This window comes from Cladophialophora immunda (genome assembly GCF_000835495.1).
Source record: "Cladophialophora immunda strain CBS 83496 unplaced genomic scaffold supercont1.3, whole genome shotgun sequence".
Classification (NCBI taxonomy): Eukaryota; Fungi; Ascomycota; class Eurotiomycetes; order Chaetothyriales; family Herpotrichiellaceae; genus Cladophialophora; species Cladophialophora immunda.
The window spans coordinates 3,572,955-3,595,484 of NW_015622543.1; the positions used below are offsets into that span (position 1 = coordinate 3,572,955).

Below are 22,530 nucleotides of genomic sequence, written 5' to 3' on the forward strand. Positions count from 1 at the left end.
TGCCGTTTGTGGTCAAGTCATGGTGACACAAGATCCAAGATCCGAACCACTAAACTCCTCCATTCTCCTCTGAAACTTGGTGCGTTGCTGACACAAAAAAAAAGAATCAATTGCATTTTGGTTTTACAAAAACAGGGTGTTCCTAAATGTTTTCTTTTTGCCCATTCATGACGCCGCGTCCACATATCCCACGTTCCATGTGTCCTTGTTACACCATCGCATGTATCGTCTCAAAAGGCGCATTAAGTGCTTGGAGTAGCTTTCAAGAGAATGTCTGAGGGGTTTCCCGGTTCTCAATAGAGAATCAAGCATCATCCCGCATTTTGGCGTCCGAAATCCTCCACCGATCAAACCATCTGAGATACGCGTATTGTCGATTGCTTCCCTGCATACCGAACACAACCGGGCTGAATAGAACAAACAATCCAATGACCACAGCGTACAGGGTGAGATAAACACCCCATCTCACCTTGGTGTTGAGGCGTCGTGTGGTCCAATCCAGGGAGAATCCAGCCGCCAGGATCGCAAAGTAAAGAGCCGGGTAGTAGTGATGGACGTACGTAACTCGTCCCATGATCAAGAAGGGAAAGTAGTGGAAGAACCATCCGATCACTGGGTAGATTCCCGAGTAGTGGATTTGGTCAATGTCCGCCTGGCTGAGTTCGTTGTAGCCACGCTGCCAACGAACCAAGTACCAAGCAACGATAAGGCCAACCACACCCAATGAAGCCGTCGAGCCCCAGTACACGATCGGGTTACCGAGCAAGAAGTATTTGGTGATATGATCTTCCCATGAGCACATGCGAAGTCCCACATGCAGAATGGGCCACTGCCAGAACTTGGATGCAAGATCGTCTTGCTTGTCGGGATCCGGAACGAGGGCATTATTCGAGGTCATCATGGCGACGTTGAGATGAATGAAATCCTTGAAGAATGGTGACCGGTAATTTGCGGCGTTTCCAGGAGGGACTAGAGCACGTTAGCAAAGAGAAAGGGTAGAGACACAACGAACGCAGACTTACGTCTCTCGTTGACGTGGGATTCCACGTTCCAGTGAGTATAGACATCCCGCGGGCTTGGCTTCTTCACGCAGGTTGTTTCAATCTGCTTGAAACCCCATTGAGGAAGGTTGACAGTACCAGCGCGAAGATAGCATCCGAGTTCGACATGCTTCAACCTGAACGCCGTGGTCAAAGTCCGGATGCGAGACCGATCGGAAGAGGCCGCGTCGCTAACAACCTCGATTTGCCAGTGATCCTTTTCATCGCCGACAGTAACATTGCCGTAACAGGACACCTCCCAGTCGGCCTTAGTGATAGGAGCCGCAACAGCATGTGAATGGAGATTCCGGCCAGTCTGAGCATGGATAAGACGGACAACTTGTTTGTCGGCGATGAAGCTCAGTGGTCCTTCCGGATCATAGTCAGTCTGGCTTCGGTTGGGGTAGAAAAACCAGTCATTGTTGGCGTCCTTGTGGTGGTAGCAGGTGACCTGCTGTTGACCGCTTCCTTCCGGATATGTCTGAACGTGGGAATGTAGCAGACCGCCGCCGTATCCCATGTTCTTGAGGGTGACTTTGGATCCGAGCGCAATTTCAAGCGGTGAATCCCTCCCAACTTCAGTACCGCGGAGGTTGGCTTGGAAGAGGGAAGACATCTGCGCATCGCCCGGGCCCGAGTTCTCCAGGATCAAGAAGTGAACCCAGAAGGAGAACATATAGACTATGATGGGAATAACGATCAAGCCCACAACGCGAGCAACCAGATGGGTTGCGAGCTCGACTTTGGGCATCTTCAGATCCCCAAATTTATTCCACAGATCTTCCGCAGTGTACAGTCCAACAAGTGCTGTGGCGAACAGTCCGACCCATTTGACGCTGCAGACACATCCAATGCTCAAACCGGTCAAGAAAAGCCAGATGAACCATTCTACCGAGAAGCTCTTGTGTTGAAGCCGATGAAATCTTGCCCAGCACAAGACCGTGGTAAAGGTGAAGCAGAGCAACATCGAGTCGAGTAGAATAAACCGAGATATGGTAGCGTAGGAATTTTCGCACAGCACCATAAGAGTGACGAGCCAGACGCCAGTTCGTTTGAAGTTCAGTTCGCGTGCGGTGTAGTATGCGAGAGGGACGGTAACGACGCCGAACATGGCATTGAAAATACGCATGAAGGTGTAGTTCACTTCTTCAGGGTATGTCTCGCCGGACTTGAACTCGAATGATCCATTGTATCCGGCCAGGTATCCAGACAAGCCAACCAACATCTTTCCCAGGGGAGGGTGGACATCGAAGTAGAATTCCCGCTTGAGGTAGTGTGAACCAAATTTGCCAAAGCTGAGAGTCGTTAGCAGCGAGCGCAGGCACGAGATCAGTATTGCTTACTGAGCCTCGTCCCAGGTGACAATGGGAGAAAGTCCTATGCGCCAGAGCCTCGTGAACAAGGCAAACGCTGTAAAAATGATTGGGGCAATCAAAAACTCCCAATCATCAAGGAATTGCAGGATGCTCGTTTGCGGCTGGAGACATGTCAGGGTCAGGTTCTGCGTTTCATATTTCCAGTAGGAGCCCAACCTTTTGCAATTTCTTGGTATCTTCAGCCTCGAGCTTGTAAACGTGTTGTCCGTTGGTCTTTTCATAGCTGGCAACATTTCTGCGGCGGAGTTCAGCCTCGTCTTTCCCTGCGCCGGTTGACTGGCCACCATTTGTGATGGCCATGGTTGTAGGATGGGTATGGAGAGGAAAGAAAGGTGTGCTGGACTTGTAGCAGAGAGAAGAGGTGTCTCAAGTTCCCAAAAGCAGTGTAACGGGGAGTCCAGAGAAAAGTAGGTGGAAGGCTGGGCGGGTTGAAAAGTGGCCCTGGGAACGCGTGTCAGGGAAGAAGCGGAAATGATTAAGAAGAGAACGAAAGAATCCCCATTCAAAGGAAGAAGGATGAAAGTGTAAAAGAAGGAGAAACGGTGGCCCTTGGACCAGATGGTCTTAAGGAGAAAATTAATTCAGCTTCAGGAGGAGGATTGGAACCTCGAGTCTGCAAGATGGCAGATGCGCAAGCCCGAGGTGACTTCAGCCAACGTGTCGAGAGCCACCTTGGCACGTCCTGGGAAAAAAGGGAAAAAAGGGGGGAAATCGGGCACTCCACCTGAACCGTTGACACGTGAAAGGGAGATCCAAAAATACTTTCGTAACTACTACTAGTAGTTCTCCAGATATCGCTCATTGTTTTGTCTACTCGGTCTCTGCGTCCAGCCATGCCATCGTTGAATGGCATTCGGTACCCAGATCAGACCAGATTGACGCGGCCGCCATTAGTGTCCACGTCGTCGCGGAACAGATTGCCCGCCTCCCTACAATACCGCACCTCTCCAGTGCCAGTGCTGCCGACTTCGCTGCCCCAGCACACCACCACTGCGTCGACAATGCATGCCAGGACTCCTTCCATTGCACCAAGAATGCCCCAACCTATGGCTCCAGCGACAAGCCCGACAATGTAAGCGTAGAGGCTTCCGCGGACCCCAGCTCCGTCCAGCCTAAGAGTCCGCGCTGTAGTGACCCACCCTCCGAAGCCCAGCGCCAAACACATGATAAATCGTGTCGCATGAAGGAGGAGCTTGGCCAGTCGATATGGAAGAAGAGGGGCGGAATCGTTTGACCAACCGTCATTTCTCCGGCGACGACTGAACGTACCTGGGTGTAAGGCCGTCGTGGCGTCGTTGGGAGCCAGAAAATGCATCTGCGAGAGACCTCTGGCGCTTACAGCCAGAGGCTGAGAATGGATCGCGGCGTAGGTAAGGGTGAGCGGGTTAATCAAAACTGCAATCGGACTAGGGATGAATGAGTACATCGCCACCCCAAGGAGCATCGTCAACCGCCGGGGGAGAACGATCAATGGTAGTCGGACCAGAAGACTCAGGCCAGTGAATAGTGCTATCGTGCCAAAAAGTGTCGTTGCCGAGTGTTGTAATGCAGCTTTCACAATGGCTTGAGGTGTGGGAGCCGGTACTGCCAATCGATGGAAATACCACTGCGATACCGTAGCCGATGTGATGGTCCGCTGCATCCCAAACGCAATGGTGATTGTCCAGAGATATACAAGAATAAAGTACACTCCGAGCCACCATGTTGACGTGTCAATCACAAACTTGCTGATCGTTGACCGAGTCGATGGGTGGCCGCCAAGAAACACTCGGGCGAACATCGACAACCAGATCCATGTGAAGCTGACGATGAAACCCAGGACGGCAAATCCGACCAACACCAGTGTCGGGTTTGCGGCTAGGATTCGAGTCGAGAATTCCAGGATTGAAATCGCCTTTTGCATGACCAGCCTCCCCCGCAAAACCGCCAGAACCCACAGGGTGGCCATGATAGCAGGGACCAGCGAGCTCCATCTCATGACGGTATCCTGGATACTCGAGCCATGCCATGATCCCTGGAAGCTGGAAATCAACGGGTAGAGAGAGAAGGAGTAAAGGATAACAGGGACAGCCACTAAGATGCCGTAAACCAGATATCGAACGTATGATCGGAGGGCTGCAAGCCAAAACAGGGAAACGAAGGTCGCTACAAGGGTATAAGTCGCCAACAGATAAAAAGATCCATGCAAAGTCGTGTAGACGGTGTCACCGAGAGGCCGGTTGGTGCTCGGTGATTGTGTATGAAGTAGGACGAGGAACCAGGTTGCACACATGGCAGCAACCGACAGCAGATAAAGCTGACCCCAGAAAGCATCATGTCTCGGTAGTTGAGTTTGCGGTGTTTGGATGCCATCTGGCACAGATTCCGTTCCGCCAGAGTGATTCCGCGAATGTCCCAGCAGTAGTCTCTGCGTATTTCCTTGGTCTGATTCCTCTGAGTCGTAGTCATCTTCCACCTTAGGCCTTTGTTTGCGCAGTTGCTGAACGGAAGGTGGATTCTCTATCAAATCTTCTGGCGGATCATCGTCATATTCGCTCCTCAAAGTGTCTTCCAGTCCCACGTCGACCATCGTGTTCCTTTCCGATACCGGGCTAGAACGTTCGGGCTGTGATTCTGCTGACTCTGCAAGATCTTCCAGTTCTGTTCCTTTCCGTCGTGGGTTTGGCACGCCACCATGCCATGAGCTCCTGATACCTCCGGGTCTACCCAGACCTCGATCACGGGAATCTTCCCCGTGACTACTGGCGCCATTGAGACTGGAGCCACTCCCAGCATCGACGTCAGAGGAAGCATGCAGATCGCTGGCTCCTAACTGCCGTCTTGATCTCTGGAGGGCATAGTAATCGGCTATCTCGCGTTCGTGCTCCTCTTCGTCATTCTCTTCTCGGAATTCATCAGTAGCGCTGTAGAACAGAGGCGCCTGCTGCGGGTTGAGGCGAGAAGCGAAGGGAAAGGCCGACAGTTGGGAGGAAGTAGGCTGGTAGGGGTTCGGCACGCGGGGATTCAGCGTTCTGGAAGTGGTTGTTGATCTCCAGGTCTGGTTTGGTCTTCGTGTCGCTCGACCTTCACCAGACCGACGGTCGTCCGCTGGTGTCGGCGCGAAACTAAGACGGGACTGAGACTGAGCGAGAAACCGGGATGCGTCTTGAAACATATCAGTACAGGCAGTGAGTGGAGGATGGGTGAGATTCTGGCTCACACTCGGAGAACATGCTGCCCGCAGGCAGTCACCACGCGGTGTATATCAGTCGGTGAGTATACGAGGTTGATAAGCACGAATAATTGATGGTACGAAAGCAGATCCTTTCGATTGACAAATCCAGGCCAGGTGAGTGAGTGGGAAGCTATAATATGTCGTAGATATCTGGGCTGGATGTCCGGTAGCACAGAGACGTGGTGGTGAGTTGGTGGTTTGGAGGTGATGAGTCCAACCTTCAGGTCGGTCGGAAACGGGGAACAAAGACGAAGCAAGCTGGGAACCCGATGGAGGAGTGCATGACCGGCTTGCCTAGCGTAGCGTAGCCTGGATTCGGTGGGTGGCCCGGGCAAGTTCCAGGCTGCGGGACCACCAAAGTGCACAGACTTCCAGGCAGATGGTTACCCGGAAATTCAGGTACACGTTGCAAATGGGCACGCGCTCTCCTCACAAGCTCCAGCAGGCGTGTTCATCGTCATCGGGCCAAAGTCGTTCGCCCGTTCATCATCATCCATCTTTTTGTCACCAGACTCTGTCTATTCCACTTTACCAACGTAATTGCTTCCGAGCTGATTTCTTCACTCAGACATAGGGCTGCCCAAATTTGCTGTCAGCTCAAAGGAATATTGAGGTCCACCCTCTATTACACTACCAGACCTACTCCTACCCTTTCCCATGCCCATCACAACACCAGTCCCTGCGCTTCCGTGGAACTACATAGCAAAATTGGTCTGTATAGGAGATTCCGGTGAGCACCTTTTGATTCCTTGGTAACAATCCCTCTAACAGTCCACAAGGAACCGGCAAATCGAGCTTGACCATCCGGTTATGTGAAGGGAGATTCTCCGCCTCACATGATGTCACTATTGGCGTCGAGTTTGGGAGCCGAATAGTCCCTGTTGGTCCTCCTGCGAATGCATCCTTGAATATCGGCGCTCCGAATGGAGGAGCCAGCCATGCCAGTCCACAACAGCAGAAGAAGATGAAGCTTTCGCTCTGGGACACTGCTGGTCAAGAGACATACAAAAGCATAACAAGAAGTTATTTCCGAGGCGCATCCGGGGCATTGTTAGTGTTCGACATCACGCGAAGAAGCAGTTTCGAGTCGGTCACTCAGTGGCTCAACGACCTTCGTCAGATTGCCGAGGAGGGCATCGTTGTTATTTTGGTGGGCAACAAGCTAGACCTTGCCGAACAGAGCACCGACGCGCAGGGCGGCACCAAGCGGGCAGTGAGCCGAGAAGAGGCACAGGACTGGTGTCGGCGAGAAAACGTGGTCAAGTACGTCGAGACAAGTGCTAAGAGCGGGGAGGGAGTCGAAAAGGCGTTTCTCGAGGTGGCGGAAAGGATATATCAGAATATTGAAGCCGGCAAATATGACCTCAATGACAGAAGAAGCGGAGTCAAAGGATATGGGACTGGGACCGGTCGAGATGAAGGCAAGGCTCCCAAGACAGTCAACCTGACCATGAACGACGCCGTCAAGAGTGGGCAGGGTAGAGGTTGCTGCTGAGGCGATCTTTGTCACCGATGGGTTTCGTGGGAGAACGGCTGTCTTGTCCACCGCAGAAGCTGAGCCATGTCCGTCAACCAGGAGATCCGACCATCAGAAAAGAAAATGTCGGCCCCGGTGGAATTGCCTGAGATGGCAGTTGTGCAATTCACGCGGTTGTCAGCGGTGGGCGAAGCCCTGTTGTACCAGGCGGCCATGATGGAGGGTCTGGCGCGCATTTCGCTTGTTGGACTTGAAGCCTTGTCATGTTGGTAAGTGATGCATGGCACTGTTCGACTGGGATTCCCGAATTCACCTTCCTGTTCCGTCCAAATTCAGCTCTGGTGGTTCTAGCTGAGATGCTGACAAACCACGAGGACATCTGGCACAACGCGTCGCTATTAGCGAGTTGGGCACGTCATTGAGAACGGGCATCATACCATTCGACGGTGCGTCTGGAGATGCACGCTTCGGCCATCTTCTGCCCCACCAGCCGCAATCGGTAAATGTCCACGAACTGCTGCTCGGGCTTTGGGCCGGTGGGATGCGTCGAAGTCATCACTTGCCCTCGTCGAACCTAGAGACGATTCTTTTATCAGAGCGTACTTCGACGCTTTCATCTTTTCCCCTGTATATATGATCCGCTTCTCATCACCTGCGGTTGCCATATCTCGCTTGCATCGGCTGGGCAATCATCAGACCACAAGTTTTCTATTCTCACGAGTGAATTCCCGAACATTCACATCCTCATCTCCTGCAATGGCTAAATTAGACATCAAAATCCCTAATATGGAGCTGCCAGATGGCAACAAGATACCATTCGTAAGTAGGGCGTGGCCTCTCGTCGTCCAGAACAGCGTCGCTAACAACAGGGCGTTGCTCAGATTGGATACGGCTTGGGCACAGCATGGTGAGTCCGATCGCGGCGGTGGTTTACCTCGGGCATTGTAATCGTTCCATTTCCGGATGGAGGTTGATGTACTCGAGTACATGTTCCTACACGCAGTTACAACACCTGGTTCAATGAGGATGATTTCACATCTCATGGCAAGTCTCGCACTGATGGCTGACCACGACTCGGGCTCTGCAGGTACAAGACCAGTGCGGATGCTCCCAAGGACCAAGCAACGATCGATGCCACGAAAACCGCCATCAAGGTCGGCTATCGACATATCGATGGAGCCGAAGTCTACAACACTGAAGTGGAATTGGGCGAGGCGGTCAAGGAGAGCAAAATCCCCCGCGATCAGCTCTTTATCACGACCAAAGTCATCACGCATATCGACGACATCCCAGGTGCCATTGACCGAAGTCTGAAGAACATGGGGCTGGATTACGTTGACCTGTACCTCATCCATGCCCCCTTTTTTGCCAAAGGCGACGACAAGCTGCTCCAGCAAAAATGGGCGGACATGGAACAGGTTGCAGCTTCGGGCAAGGCCAAGAGCATCGGAGTCAGCAACTTCCTCAAGCCTCACCTGGATGCTATCCTTCAGACATGCAAAGTTCGACCGGCGATTAACCAGATTGAATTCCACCCCTACCTGCAGCACGGAGACCTGCTTGCTTACCACAAGAACAAAGATATCCGCGTTGCCGCCTACGGACCACTTACCCCCGTCAGCAGGGCCAAGGGAGGCCCGGTCGATGGCTTGTTAGAAGCATTGGCCAAGAAATATGCCGTCAATCCGGGAGAGATACTGTTGAGATGGTGCATTGACCAGAATGTTCTGCCCATCAGCACCAGCTCGAAGGAACAACGGATGAGTGACATGCTGCGAGTCTTTACTTTTGAACTGACTCCGAAAGAAGTCGAGGAGATTTCTGTGGAAGGCAACAAGAAGCATTTTAGGGCATTCTGGGGCCATATCTTTGACGCGGAGGACCGGTCATAGGTTAGATGACTGCGTGGCTGGGAGCACCACAGCTTCGGCAGCGGAGCCCACTACCCCTCGATCGCCGGGTGGTATGTGGATTGTCTTGTCGATCATGATGTAGCTTGGCTGTGGAGAGCCCCCTGCTCTCGCTTGAGACAGTGATGGGTAACAAGCAAGTATACAAGTACCTCGTACTCTGTAAGAGGCCTTTTCCGCGTCAGCGATGGATTAGGGATGAGGGACGAGTGACAAGTGACAAGTGACAAGTGACCATCACATGTAGAACATGGTCTGCAGCTAAGCAGCAACGGCGGTTAAGCATGTCTTAAGTAGCAGCATCCGACTCGTCACGAAGCCGACATCCGAACGATGCGGGTGCGCAAGTAACGGAGCAGCAATCCACCTTTGCTGACTTTGCTGGCCTGGTTGGTGGCTGTGTTCGCATCTCGCATGCCTCTTCTCCAGACAAATTGCGGCCCATGCACGCCATCGACACGGCAAGAGGCACAAGAGCAAAACTATGCTCGCTTCGTCCTCCCTTCAACCCCTCAGAAACATCATCTCCATCACCATCATCATCATCATCATCACCATCGGCCATTGCCACCCCTCCGCTTGCTATCCACATTCCAATGCCATCCGCCTCGCCGCCTGTCCTCTTCTGTGGCCGTAGCTTCCGCTGGAGAAATGCCTCGGTGAGGGCCTACCGCATGATCGACTTTGCCAGAGCTTCCTCAGCTGCTACCTCGTGGCTAGTCAGGTACCATTGAACGAAAGGCAAAGACGAGGTAGGAGCCTCCCGTCGAAATCCTCAGCTTTAAATTCCTCGCTCGCCCATCCTCCTCCGTCAACACTTCTCTCCATACTCTTCAGTTCACATCTTCACTTTGCCACACTTGACTTACCACCAGTGCATTCGTTCTACTACTGTGTACCAAAGTATCTCATTACTCCAACACCCCATCATCCCATCACCCCATCCACGCCAAACTCCGGCAGCTCCGTCACATCCAGCGTCATGCATTTCTCCGCCCTCCTCACCGTCGCCCTCCTCTCCATTTTCAACCTCACTTCAGCGTCACCTCTCCAGACCAGACAAACCATTGATCCCCCTGCCAGATACTTCCTTCAAACCAAAGTGGTCAACGGTGCTCACAAAGACTGCGGAACCAACAAGACCAACTTGTGGCTCTACTCATACCATACCGGGGCAGGGCTTGGTGATGCAGCACTCTCGTCCAACAAGTCCTGGGCTTGGCAGGGCTACCTGAACGACTCCCAGCAACTCATGACCTACTCTGGCAATCTAGGTGGTCCTTGGCCCCTGTCGATCGGCTACGGCCCCTATCAACGTATGTGCACCTTTGCCTCCCCCCACCACACAATTTCCAATGCTAACATCCGGGTCTCAGAATGGAACCAGGTGGGAATCAGTATCGCCGGCATCACTAGCCTTTATGCTGGTTTCTTCTTCAACTCGTCTGGGCTCCAATTCAATGCCAGCACCGGTGGCTGGTTGGGTGAGTCCTCCCTCTGCGTTGATCAAGGCATCTGAAACCCACTGACCGTGTTTGCAGCTTGCGACTGGTGGCATGGCGTGCCCCAGCTCTTCCAGGCCAATGGCTACGCTTACGGACCCCTTCCGAACTCCTGCTCCAAAGTTCAACTTCAGCCGGTGGCAGTCTGATTGATGTCTTGCACTTGTCTCTTTTCCACGGCCTGACAAAAGCAGAAGGCTAGAGTGGGCCGCATGTTGTTTGGTATTGTTCAAGCATTGCATTGGGCTGGGTTCATGAGCATTGAAACAGGGGCTTGCATTGGGCAAGCGGTAATCATCTGTATCACCAACCAATCATAATATTTTGTTCCAAGGTTCTGTTCGTTGCTCTCTCCTGTCTCTCCATGTTTGTTTTCAATGTTCGTCTCTGGGCATTCCTGCCTACCGTTCTCGGGCAGTCCACACATAGCGGGTTCAAGAATGGCCATTTGCGCCTTGCACCAGAGCACTTGGGCACCTTCTTACGAGAAGCAACAATCTCTCTCGGCGTACCGGATTCGGTCACATATCAAGATGGTACATCCTGTGGGGCACATTTCTTTACAGTCAATGCTCGCTTGGCAGTGAGGTGGTCTACAGACTTGGTCCACCCACTTACTTACCTGTAGGGCCTCATGATGTCCCTCTTCTTGCTATCAGTCTAAACCGCCAACTTCCAGATCAGGTCAGGAGTCCCTTGGTAGGAGCTGGGCGTTACAGGCGGGTCGTTTAGCTCCAAGAACGGTGATGTTGTCTGAGGAATATCAGCTCTTAAATGCTCAAGCAGAGCATACATCTGAGTGAGCCCAGACACCAGCGCCAACCGTCCCCATTCACACTCCTTCAATAAGTCTTCAGGATCTCCTATGCTGAGGCTTCGACGAACAGCCTCGAAGCTGCACTTATACATTGACGGATGCTGAGGAAATTGATGGACGAGGATGCCGAGGCGGACACTCCGCATTTCTTCATGCCGGCAATGTTTGTCGACATTCATTTGAGTTGGACCCATGGCAGGAGACCGATCTTTGTCTACAAAAACATTTGGGTCGCACGTATATTGGGGTATGTGGAACGAGGTCGATCCATACATCTGGCTGCTTGCGGGAAAAGAGACCACCCCAGACGCAACAGATGGGCACAAGCATCATGCGAGTGCGGTCTGTTTGACATGTGGATCAACGGGCAGAATGCCTACGACCCCATAGCATCGCGCCAGACGCTTCTTTTTGATGCCCTTACCGCCGTATTTCGAGGGTAGCCTGCAGGAGCTGCTATTCTATGCCAACGCACATTTATGGTTCTTCTTGTAGGTGCGACAGCGAGGTGGGAGAGCGTTCTCACAGGCAATGTCGGCACGCGAAGAGGAAGCCCAACATTAAGGGGCCTGCTTTCGGCGAATGTTGGGTCTAGCCCGCACAGAATTGATAACAGCCTCGCCGAGGACTCGCCGAACAACATCGGCAGGGGACTTCATGGACAAGCGGTCGGCGAAGACCCGTCGCGCATGTTGTTCAACGCGTTCTTTACGAGACAGACAAGGATGATGGGGCATCTTAAGTCGGGGAGCAAGTGGTTCCGGTCCTGAGGCTGTTCGCATATGAAGATACGTGATAACCGCACGGTAGCCGGTGGTCCTGGAGAAGTATAGGGGCCCAGTTGGATGGTTTGAAAAGCATGGTTGGACCGGAGGGACGTGTAGAGCCGCCGGGCCGTGGAGCTGATGATGGCTGAGATGAGCATTGATAGTGCCGAGGCCGAAGCATGGGCGGGCTTTGATATTCAGCCTCGTGAGGGGCGGCGGCTATGGTGATTGGTGGGATGCGGGGATGACGACAAACTCGGCATCTACTCCCCGGGCTCTAGTCGTGGTATGAGACCAAATGCTGACAATTACGAGATAGGCGTGAAGGAAGGCTTGAGTAAACACTCCCTATCTCATCCTCAGGCCTCTTCTAGAGTCGCCCGTCGGCCCTTCTGATGCTCCGCGCTCTCCAGACAAAAGCCCACATCTCGCCTGCCCACGTCGCCAGCCTCAACAGTCAAACCGCCCGCCGGACCATTAGAATGGACTCGCATCTCCATCCCCTCCAGGGGCTCTACAAGCCCAACAACCTCAAGGGACTCTACTATGGGCCGGACGTGGTCAAGAACCACATCCTCTCGGTCCTGCCCACCGAGACGTCCAAGGCGTTCATCATCACGGGCAACTCCCTGGCCAACAAGACGCCGCTCATCAAGGCGCTCGAGGAGCTGCTGACCAAGGACCACCACGCGGGCACGTTCAGCAACATCCGAGAACACGCGCCGGTGGCGCAGCTCGACGAGGCCACCGCCATCGTCAAGAAGGACAGCACCATCGACACCATCATCTCCGTGGGCGGCGGCTCGCCCATCGACAGCGCCAAAGCCATCGCGTACCGGGTGCACGAGACCTCGCAGAAGTGGCTCCTGCACATCACCATCCCGACCACGCTGTCGGCGGCCGAGTGCACCGCCATCGCGGGCTACACGCAGGCGGACGGCACCAAGACGGGGATCAGCCACCCGAACACCTACCCGGCGTACATCTTCTACGACCCGAAATTCGCGCGCTACACGCCGCCGCACCTGTTCCTGTCGACGGGGCTGCGCGCCATGGACCACGCCGTCGAGAGCCAGTACCACCCGACCACGACGTGGGTGCCGTGCCGCCTCGTCGCGCTGAACGCCATCACCGAGCTCTTCCGCCTGCTGCCCAAGTACAAGGCGGACCCGACGGACGAGGACGTGATCACGGGCCTGCTCCTGGCCGCGTACGCGTCCCTGGGCTTCGTGGGCCAGAACCTCAAGGGCGGCCTGGGCCTGTCGCACTCGCTGGGCTACGCGCTGGGCTCGCCCTACGGCATCCCCCACGGCATCACCTCGTGCTTGACCCTCGGGCACGTCGTCAAGCTCAAGGCGCGCCAGAGCCCCGAGAACGCCGAGAGCATCGCCGCCATCTTGCCGTACATTGGCGGCGGGGAGAAGCGGTCCGGCGACAACGTCGAGGACAGCGACCGCGTCGGAGACCGCATCTTGGGCCTGGTGCAGGACCTCGGGTTCAAGACGACCCTCACCGAGAAGGGCGTCGGCAGGGACCAAATCGACATCATCTGCGCGAGGGCCACCGGCGGCCTGATGCCCCAGAAGGAGAAGACCACGCAGGACGCAGAGCTCCTCAAGGCGGTGAGAGGGCTGGTGGAGACGTTGTGGTAGAGTGATGCAGAGGGTTTGATATATTTCGTTATTACCAGTCTCAAGTAGCAGTAAAAGTATACAAGTACCTCTAAACCAAAAAAAAAGGCAGGTATCAATGTGCTGTCACATGAAAGGACCAGTTGGGTCTATTACATAGCGTCTAGTTACTGTTTGAATTGAAAAAAAACAACAAAAGGAGCTACGATGAGCAGCAAAGGATCATAGACACAACCCTCGCCTTGCTTCTGAATTATTTTATACCCCTGTTCTCCTTTCTTGACCTTTCCTCAGCTCCATGTCGTCGTCGGCCACCCACCCAGAGTCGAGGCAGTCCCCCAGCCTCCACTACGCGAGGAAGCAGAAGCGGAAGCAGGATAGGTGTTGACACTGCTTCCATCCGTAACGCAAGTCGACCCCAGAGAGCTGGAGGTGGAGGAAACGACCGCTGAGCTCGACATGCTCTGCGCAGTTGGAGACCCCGACGCCGCACCGGTCACGCTCGTCGCACCCCCAGCAGCACTACTGCCACCGCTAGTAATGCTCGTCTCTGACCCGGTCCCTGACTCCTGCCCCGCAGGCACCGCGTACGGCCCGATTCCCGGCCTGGGGAACTGGGGCGAGCCGTCGACGTCGCTGAAGGAGAAGCGTTGGGCGCGGATGGTGCGCGCGGTCCAGCCCTCGCGGTAGTCGCGCATGCCGTGGTAGACGATCCAGTGCTCGGACCCGTCGGGGCTGGTGGTGAAGCTGGCGTGGCCGACGCCGTAGACCTCCTCGTCCGGGTTTTGGGCGAAGACGCAGCCGGCCGTGTGTTTCGTCCAGGACGCCGCGTCCAGGGGGTCCGCGCCGCCCGCCGCCAGCTCCAACTGGCCCAGGCAGTAGTTGCGGTTGTCGCTGCGTGCGGCGCTGTAGATGATAAACACCTGGCCCGTGGCCGGGTTGGTCAGCTGCTGGGGCCCCTCGTTGGAGGCCAGCCGCGCGTTGACGGTGCGGTTGTACGGCGTCTGCTCCCAGGGCTGGTCCGGGCGCGAGATCACCGTGCGCGACGAGGGCGGGCCCGGCACCACCATCCACGGGTTCGCCAGGCGCGTGATGCACAGCATCGACGGCCACGACACGTACTGCGCCTCCCAGCACGAGTACACGTGGTACAGCCCCGTGGCGTGCACCAGGTACGTCCCGTCGATCGCGAACTGGTTGTACGTGTCCAGCTCCGCCTTGACGCTGTACTCGCTCCCCCACGGGTCGGACGTCGACGACTCCAGCACGAACATCCGGTGGTTCACCGCCGGACAGCTGAAGTCGCAGTACATGTCCTGCTCCGGGGATGGCGTGTCCGCGTCCACGTCCGCCGTGAAGATGATGTACCATCGCCCGTCCAGCATGTGCAACTCCGGCGCCCACAGGTCGTAGCTGTACGACGTGTTCGCCGGCGGGCTGAAGGCTAGTTTCACCTCGGCGTTGTTCCAATCTCTGCATAGTCAAAAATCATCATCAGGTTAGCTGGGTTACAGAATGAGGGACGTCAATGCGGCTGTGTTTGTTTCTTTCTCCATAGTGGGGCGCCCAAATGGGAGCATCATAGCTGGTCTTGGACTTACGTGAGGATGCTGCTCCGGAGGATTGTGATGTTGTCGTTGGTTGTGTATGTCATGTAGTAGTAGTTTTCGTAGCGAATCACCCATCTAGCAACAAAATGTGAGCACTTAGTTAGTCCACAGGCTGCTTCTAGGGATCCACGAGAGAGTTCAACGCACGGATCTGCCCCCACAGTGTTGAGGATGGGATTGGTGTATGTAGCCCCATTTGCCGTCGAGGTCGTGGTTTGCCCTTGACACGGATTGATCAATAGGATAGCGAACAGAAAAGCAGAAGCAATAAACGCCATTGGGCGTTCCAGTGCCAGTGCAGCGTGGAGAGCTTAACAAAACGAGAGGATATGAAAGAACCAGGGCAGCCTTTCGTTTCCTGAGATGTCTTGTAGGTAGCAGATCAAGGTGCTGTTGTGCCCGCATTGAGGTAACATCCAGCCACTCGTGGTGGAGCATATTCCTTGTCCGGCTTCGAGATCCTGGAGCAAGTGCGGAGTAGGTGATGGACAAAGGACGGCGATCACCATACGCAGGCAGATCATGACTCTGATCATACACTGACCTCACCGTGCATATTGCATTTTGCATATGGGGGCCGAGGTCCTCAACATGTGCAGGCATATAGAACTTTTGAGCATATTCTCGGCTGGGAAGGGATTGAGACTCGTCCACTCGCCCATCTGCGAGGCTATATAAATCTCACAGAGAAGCTCGAAGCTGGTCATCAACGGGTTTGACCTCGACCAACAGCTTGCCTGGACCTCATTAGCCAAAATACTCTCCACAGAATACTCACAAGAAAGAGGAGGCTCACCTGTGTTCACCCCATTGTACAAGTCCCTCAAGGCGTTCTCTGCCTGATCCAAGCCGCCCTTGACGATGGTCTCTTTCCTCTTGATCTTGCCCTCTGACAGCCACTGGGCTAAATCTCTCAGGGCTCGTGGGTATTCCTTTGCATAGTCGAAAACAATGAAGCCTTCCATGCTGTAGACTTGTTTAGTCCAGAGATTGAGGCCAGACAATCACGATGCCTTACCGGATTCGCATAGAAACAATCATGAGATAGTTCTGAATATCGTCAGCTGGGAGTCACTCTTGGCGAAGTGAAGCACCAACCTTTGGTCCCTGGGGTTTAGAGGAGTTGTACTGGCTGATACCTGCACAAAATCAGTGAAGTCCTCTCGTTAAGATCAGAGGACCACATACCTCCGCACATGACAAAGCGAGCGTGTGGCTTTGCTCTCGAGAGAGCCATATCGAGTATCTCGCCGCCAACTAAGAAAAATAATGTGAGCAAATATCAATTCCTTGCAGCGAGTTCACTCACCGTTGTCAAAGTAAACATCAATCAAGTCCTGCTTCAAATCAGCATAAGCTGTCTTCTCACAGCACCGTCGCACTCCCAGGAGAAAAATACCTTTGTGGCAGCTCTAAACTTCTTGAAGAATTCCTTGTCTTTGTAGTTCAAAGCATTATCGAAGCCCAACTCCTCTGTTAGCCAGCGGCACTTGTCTTCGCTGCCGGCAATGCCCAAGACAGTTGCGCCCTTGAGCTTGGCGATTTGACCAACAACACTGCCTGTTGCACCTGCAGCTCCTGAGACAACAACAAAGTCTCCTGCTTTGACCTTGCCGACATCAATGATGCCGAAGTAAGCTGTTAGCCCAGTCATGCCTGGAAGATGCCGGTGTTAGCGCAATTCCATGGCATTGTTTTCTGCCTCAGTGGTCTCATACCCAGAACACTCAATCCATCGGTCAATCTCCCACCCTTGGGGACGACTACCCTCTGCAACTCGTTCCCTTTGCAAATCTTGTATTCGGTCCATCCCGCTGTGGCTGTTGCAAAGCTACCAACCGGGAACTGAGGGTTCTTGCTGGCCCTGACCGTCCCGATGCAGCCGCCTCGCATGACCTCCCCGATCTTCACGGGCGGAATATATGACCTGGTGTCGTTGAGCCAACCCCGCATCGCAGGGTCGATACTGAGATAGTTGGTCTCGAAGAGCACCTCTCCATCCTTGAGATCATTGGCGGAAGGAGTCGGGTTGCCGGTGACAAGCCTGAATGTCTCGCCGGGGACAATGTTGTCCTTGGGCCGTTTGGCGAGGACCACCGTCTTGTATGTTGGAGCCATACTCGATTGGCTGATTGGTGTCAGGGTAAGCAGAACCTTCGCTGGACCTTGTACAGATATTTCGGGGGGATTCAGCTCCTGTGATGGTGCTACAGTTGATTTTTCGGTCGAGAGAAGTGTGGCAAAAGAAACTCAAGGAGGGTTTCTTGGTCAATGACAATTCATGAATGTTGTTTACTCATTACTCCGTCTTGGTGGATGCTTGACATGCATGACAGGATCGAAAGGGTGGAAAGTACCTCGGTTCTGAAACGGTGAATCATGGGACGTTAGCCGCAGTTTTATACAGAGGAGCATGTCAACCATACGCGATATTGGATATCCTCAGTCTCTCCCCTCCCTTTGACAGTACCTCAAATATGACCCTTTGGATTGCAGAAGATCGGCTCTTTCAAACCTTTACACCAGCTAGTGGCTGGCAGTGGATAAGTACAACCTCTCCAATGGACCTCTCGACACATCAACCTGGTCCACAAAATCGTCGGACACCGAAAGCGATGGGCGGACTGAGGAACCAAGAGCTGACAGTCTCCGGTTTGCTCTGATAAGAGGAAGACAATCTCCAAGGTAGTGAGAGAGCCTTCGCATCACCGAATAGTACGCCCGCAGTCTTGTTCGTCTGGAATATATATTCCGACCAATTTGCGGTAGATTCACAAACCCCTTGGGAGAAAGACAACGTTGACACGAGCATCTGGTGAGCTTGCCTCCTGAATAAGAGAGGGGATCGCTCCATACCGGCAAATGCTATGTTGTGCGCAGCCATGTTCTTCGAAGAACTAGATTCAAGGAACGCAACACCATCAATGGCAGAACAGAGACGGGAGGAAACATGTCGGTTTCGATAGACACGGCTATTGTCCGGTATCGGATTCCTTCTGCCGGCGTCTTGCCCGTCCAACTTCCCCATGCTGTTATTCCCCTCATAGAAGTCCAGCGCTCGAATATATCAATATCTATATCCCACATACGTACTCCTGCTGGCGTGAGGTAGCGCCGTGCCACGAACAGTTGTGATATCCTTTCCAGACCCTTTCAGCAACAACTCGCAAAAGGGTGATGGCAGAAAACGCATCTCACCTAAACGGCACAGCCAGCGTCTCAGGGCAAGTACCAATTGAGACAACCGAGGTCCCTACCTATACAATCATTCAGGCGGACGGTGTCTACCCTGTATGCTCACAGTGTCTAAGGAGCCATGCGTGCTTCTGGAGCGATGTTCAACTGATACATGCAACATAGGACGACGTCGTGGAACAGCCAATCTTCACGGCAAACCCAACCCATGCCTACAAGTTGAACTATGTCTCAACCAATCTGTTTCCGACCGGCACGCCGCTGCCGAAACCATGGTCGTCCATCCCCAAGGACTTGAGGGACCAAGTCGACGGCATCATGGTGTTGAAGATGGGGTTCACGGCCGCCGATGTCGAGTTGTTCCCGAAGCTGAAAGTGTGAGTGCCATTGCCTAAGGCTGCCCATGGTCCGAGTTTCTCGGAGATGCTGTTAGTGACTGAAAGCTGACACGGACTGTTCAATTGTTGATTAGCATAGTCCGAATGGGCGTTGGATATGATCGACTGGATCGGGTCGCGTTGGCGAAGAAGGGCGTCACTGTCTGCAACGTGCCAGGTTCGGCTCTCTGATTTTCTTCCTCTCCCTCCATCTATCCCGACACGTCTTGAATCCGGCGTGCTCACTCTTTGTCGCGGCGACAATCTAGACTACGGCACGGCCGAAATCGCAGACCACGCGCTGGCCCTGTCGCTCTCCCTGCGGCGCGGGGTCCTTTTGCACCACGACCGCCAGCGCCAACCGTACGTCTACCCGTGGATGTACATCGACACGCCGCTGGTGTCGCGCATCCAGCAGGCGACGTTTGGCATCCTGGGGCTGGGCCGGATCGGCACGGCGGCGTGCCTGCGCGCCAAAGCGTTCGGGTGGAACGTGCTGTTCTACGACCCGTACCTGCCTAACGGCGTCGACAAGGCCCTGGGCATCGAGCGCACCAAGGACATCGCCGAGCTGTTCCGGCGGAGCACCAACCTCAGCATTCACTGCGCGTGCACCCGCGAGACCCGCGGCATGATCTGCTGGGACTTGGTGAAGTTGATGCCCCGCGGCGCCGTGCTGGTCAACACGGCGCGCGGCGAGGTCCTGCAGCTCGACGCCGTGGAGCGCGCCCTGCGCGAGGGCATCCTCGCCGGCGCGGGCCTCGACGTCCTCCCCGAGGAGCCCATCCCGGAGCACAACGTCCACCCGCTCATCCGGGCCTACCGGGAAAAGGAAGAGTGGCTGCTCGGCAGGATGGTCTTGACCTGCCACACGGCCTTCTACAGTCCGCAGAGCTTCGTCGACATTCGGGTCAAGAGCGCCCAGACCATGCGCGAGGTCTTGATCGACGGCTTGCAGAGCAACGTCATTACACCAGATATGCTGTAGCAATGGAGAAAATGTGACTGAACATATGTGCCACCTGTGCTATTCTGGCGATCGTGTTTTGTCGTCTTCATTATCTTCGTCGTCGGATCATTATATACTGTGAGTGCGTATGTACATTTCCGTCTCTCCCCGGATAGTCCGCCGCCGTCGGAACATTGCCATCAAGTACTAGGCTTTGTGATTCTGTGCCGTGGTCACCACTTCCTCAGTCCTCCGCGTTTCTGCCTGGCACTCCCGCTAAACAGAGTCCCGTCGTAGTCGGTCCCGTTGTTGGGGTAGTCGATGGTGTAGTTCCCGAAGCAGACGTAGTCGTAGTTGCTCGCGTCGTAGGCGCTGGCCTGGCTCGTCAGGAACGAGCTCAGCGGACACAGCCCGTCGCTGCGGTTGCCACAGTAGCCGCCGCGGATGGTCGACAAGGGCAGGATGCCGTTGTTCAGCCGCATGCGGATGAACTTGTGCGTCGCGTTGCTGGGGTTGTACCCGTACTGGGTCGGGTAGTATTGCGTCTGCGATGCGTTCTTGGGCGTGGGACTGCCGGACCCGCACCCAATCACCTCCGTCACCAGTCGCGCCGAGAAGGGCGTCAGGTGCGACAGGATGAAGTGCCGGTTGGGGTCCGGTGGGTATTGCGTCAGGGACGGCGGGTCGCGGAGGTAGTCGAGCGAGGCCGCCGTGAGCACCGAGATGATGATGTCGTCGTGCGAGAAGTCGGCGTACAATTTCTGGTGCAGCGGAAATGTCCGCGAGTTGTTGGTCAAGCTGCTGTTGACGCTCGAATTGGAGGACGTGATGTACTGGTTCTGCAGCCGCGCCAGCAGCTCCTGCAGATAGCCGATACCCTGTGCCCTTCCCGTCGGGTTGCCGTACGAGTAGTCGTAGTAGTACTCGATGTCCAGCGTGCTCTCGAACCCGGACCATTCGTCTTCGGTGAAGAGAGTGCAGAAGTCGGATTGGCCCAGATAGTTGGACTCGTACGCGCAGATGCTCCTAGTTTGTGGTGAGCACGGGGACGTTCTCAGTGCCAACCGGGTAGTACTTGACTTACTGCATGGCGTATGTATCGTTGAGAGTGAGGTTAAACCCGTTTGGAATGTATTGAGATAGCCGGTCTTGTGCATCAGACAGGTAAAGTGGCAGGTAGCTCAACAAATCTAGATCCCCGAGATACCCAGTGACTGGATCGTAATCATTGAAGCAGGAATCGTACGACGCCAGGGTATTATTCTCGGTTCCGCCCTCGGGGATGATGACAAGGTTGAATGGGCTGGTGAAATTGGCGAGCGTCTGATCTGGCGTGGGCTGGTAACTGGGTCCGAAGAATCCCAATGCCCAACTGATCTGTGTATTCTGGATCCGGGATTGGCTTGTTGTCCTCAATGTCAGCTTCGGTCGGTCGGTACCATTGGCGTAGGTTGCGTTGTACGCGACCTGGCCTTGAGTAGCGTTAAAAAGCGTGCGGCCATATCGGTTCCAGAAAGTGACACCAGCCATAAAAGACTGGGAAGCACCAATGCCAGTGAGATAGTCTTGTGCGAGGTCATAGCGGTACGAATTCAAGAAGCTGAGGGGGCCAGTGAATTGGGACGAGGAATTGGTTCGAGTCCAGTTCATCACCTTACCGGCGAAGTTGGCATCGTTCTGCCCGTCGTCAAAATAACTACCGGGGAAGCGAGCTCCATGGCGTTGCAGTAGATGAGCCTGCTCGACTTGACATCCATCTGGCAGACCAACATCGCTCACTCCAAAATAGTCCTCGGCATTGTCCGCATAGGGTGTGATCTCCCCCCAGTATTGCTGGATGATGCTGATGTCAGTGAGGACGTCCGAAGACGAGTTTGTGCTCGTCTGTCGCCGTTGGCGAGGGGTGGGAGACGAGGCTGCTAGAGACGGGAGGATGGCCAGGAGAGCCAAAGGGAAATGCATTGTGCTTCTCTATCCAGGTTAGCCCTGCAGGAAAAGGACCAAATGGTAGAGGAGGGAACATGGTAGCAAGGTGGAGGAGAGCTTTCGAGCTCTTGTACCACTGCGCTGGGTGTCTGGAGCTTGCCGGGCGCTCTGGTGACGACAACAGAAGCATGCTATCTGTCCCTAGTGCACCTACTAAGCTTGCAGGAAGCTTGTAGAACCTTTCGTCGAATAGAAGGGCTGGTCTGTGAGAAGCAAACCTGGAGGGGAAGCACAAGTCCGTGCCCGGTGGTTGGTTACGAGAGGGGATTGCGGGCAGGAGGATCTGCTAGCCGATGATCTAGGACGACAGAGGAGGTTGCATTGAGGACGAGTAGCCGTCTAGATAGGCACATAGGTAGGAATGGGGCAATTCTTGGGAGAATGCTTGTCCTGCTCCTCGGCTCAGCCTGCTCCGTGGGTTCTGTGATCGATCTACACGTGGCTGACGAGTCCCGACCGATTTGCAAGTTCGTTACTGAGTCCAACGCCTCTTGATGCATCGGTGCTTATCTGATAATCTCTGGCGTCGGTGGCACAGGTGGGTGATGGCAGGTACAGCATCAAGGATTGGATCCAAATGCACGCGGTGGGTCGACGCAGTCATGATTCTATGGCATTGTCTGAGTATAATATCCATCCGAGTGTGCCTCCTCTTTCCGCTGTCGGATGCCTTGAGGCT

At 54.5% G+C, this 22,530-nt stretch overlaps 9 protein-coding genes across 9 annotated transcripts; 4 read left to right on the forward strand and 5 right to left on the reverse strand.

Moving 5' to 3' along the window:
* Positions 1-41: 41 nt before the first annotated feature.
* On the reverse strand, positions 42-3,064 carry PV07_05657 (uncharacterized protein). The gene is made up of 4 exons (XM_016392568.1): positions 2,573-3,064; positions 2,384-2,517; positions 1,023-2,335; positions 42-969 (listed from the first exon to the last, which is right to left on the reverse strand). The coding sequence occupies exons 1-4, from the start codon at positions 2,714-2,716 to the stop codon at positions 305-307; spliced, it is 2,256 nt and encodes a 751-aa protein (XP_016250087.1). The 5' UTR covers positions 2,717-3,064; the 3' UTR covers positions 42-304.
* A 98-nt stretch (positions 3,065-3,162) lies between these two features.
* On the reverse strand, positions 3,163-5,854 carry PV07_05658 (uncharacterized protein). The gene is made up of 2 exons (XM_016392569.1): positions 5,616-5,854; positions 3,163-5,560 (listed from the first exon to the last, which is right to left on the reverse strand). Exons 1-2 carry the CDS (start codon positions 5,626-5,628, stop codon positions 3,282-3,284), a joined length of 2,292 nt encoding a protein of 763 aa, XP_016250088.1. The 5' UTR covers positions 5,629-5,854; the 3' UTR covers positions 3,163-3,281.
* Positions 5,855-6,287: 433 nt separating this feature from the next.
* On the forward strand, positions 6,288-7,125 carry PV07_05659 (uncharacterized protein; the record flags this gene model as incomplete). The annotated part of the gene is made up of 2 exons (XM_016392570.1): positions 6,288-6,360; positions 6,410-7,125. 2 exons carry the CDS (start codon positions 6,288-6,290, stop codon positions 7,123-7,125), a joined length of 789 nt encoding a protein of 262 aa, XP_016250089.1.
* Positions 7,126-7,740: 615 nt separating this feature from the next.
* On the forward strand, positions 7,741-8,999 carry PV07_05660 (uncharacterized protein; the record flags this gene model as incomplete). The annotated part of the gene is made up of 3 exons (XM_016392571.1): positions 7,741-7,926; positions 7,989-8,014; positions 8,195-8,999. 3 exons carry the CDS (start codon positions 7,741-7,743, stop codon positions 8,997-8,999), a joined length of 1,017 nt encoding a protein of 338 aa, XP_016250090.1.
* A 492-nt stretch (positions 9,000-9,491) lies between these two features.
* On the forward strand, positions 9,492-10,857 carry PV07_05661 (uncharacterized protein). Its single transcript, XM_016392572.1, has 3 exons — positions 9,492-10,333; positions 10,394-10,501; positions 10,559-10,857. The coding sequence occupies exons 1-3, from the start codon at positions 10,000-10,002 to the stop codon at positions 10,666-10,668; spliced, it is 552 nt and encodes a 183-aa protein (XP_016250091.1). The 5' UTR covers positions 9,492-9,999; the 3' UTR covers positions 10,669-10,857.
* Positions 10,858-12,423: 1,566 nt separating this feature from the next.
* On the forward strand, positions 12,424-13,957 carry PV07_05662 (uncharacterized protein). The gene has a single exon (XM_016392573.1). It carries the CDS (start codon positions 12,499-12,501, stop codon positions 13,753-13,755), a length of 1,257 nt encoding a protein of 418 aa, XP_016250092.1. The 5' UTR covers positions 12,424-12,498; the 3' UTR covers positions 13,756-13,957.
* A 67-nt stretch (positions 13,958-14,024) lies between these two features.
* PV07_05663 (uncharacterized protein) lies at positions 14,025-15,491 on the reverse strand (the record flags this gene model as incomplete). The annotated part of the gene is made up of 2 exons (XM_016392574.1): positions 15,336-15,491; positions 14,025-15,207 (listed from the first exon to the last, which is right to left on the reverse strand). Exons 1-2 carry the CDS (start codon positions 15,386-15,388, stop codon positions 14,025-14,027), a joined length of 1,236 nt encoding a protein of 411 aa, XP_016250093.1. The 5' UTR covers positions 15,389-15,491.
* Positions 15,492-15,678: 187 nt separating this feature from the next.
* Positions 15,679-17,650, reverse strand: PV07_05664 (uncharacterized protein). Its single transcript, XM_016392575.1, has 8 exons — positions 17,063-17,650; positions 16,744-17,000; positions 16,654-16,681; positions 16,533-16,601; positions 16,443-16,483; positions 16,363-16,394; positions 16,141-16,310; positions 15,679-16,081 (listed from the first exon to the last, which is right to left on the reverse strand). Exons 1-8 carry the CDS (start codon positions 17,460-17,462, stop codon positions 16,026-16,028), a joined length of 1,053 nt encoding a protein of 350 aa, XP_016250094.1. The 5' UTR covers positions 17,463-17,650; the 3' UTR covers positions 15,679-16,025.
* Positions 17,651-19,932: 2,282 nt separating this feature from the next.
* Positions 19,933-21,860, reverse strand: PV07_05665 (uncharacterized protein). Its single transcript, XM_016392576.1, has 2 exons — positions 20,950-21,860; positions 19,933-20,891 (listed from the first exon to the last, which is right to left on the reverse strand). The coding sequence occupies exons 1-2, from the start codon at positions 21,825-21,827 to the stop codon at positions 20,099-20,101; spliced, it is 1,671 nt and encodes a 556-aa protein (XP_016250095.1). The 5' UTR covers positions 21,828-21,860; the 3' UTR covers positions 19,933-20,098.
* Positions 21,861-22,530: the final 670 nt, after the last annotated feature.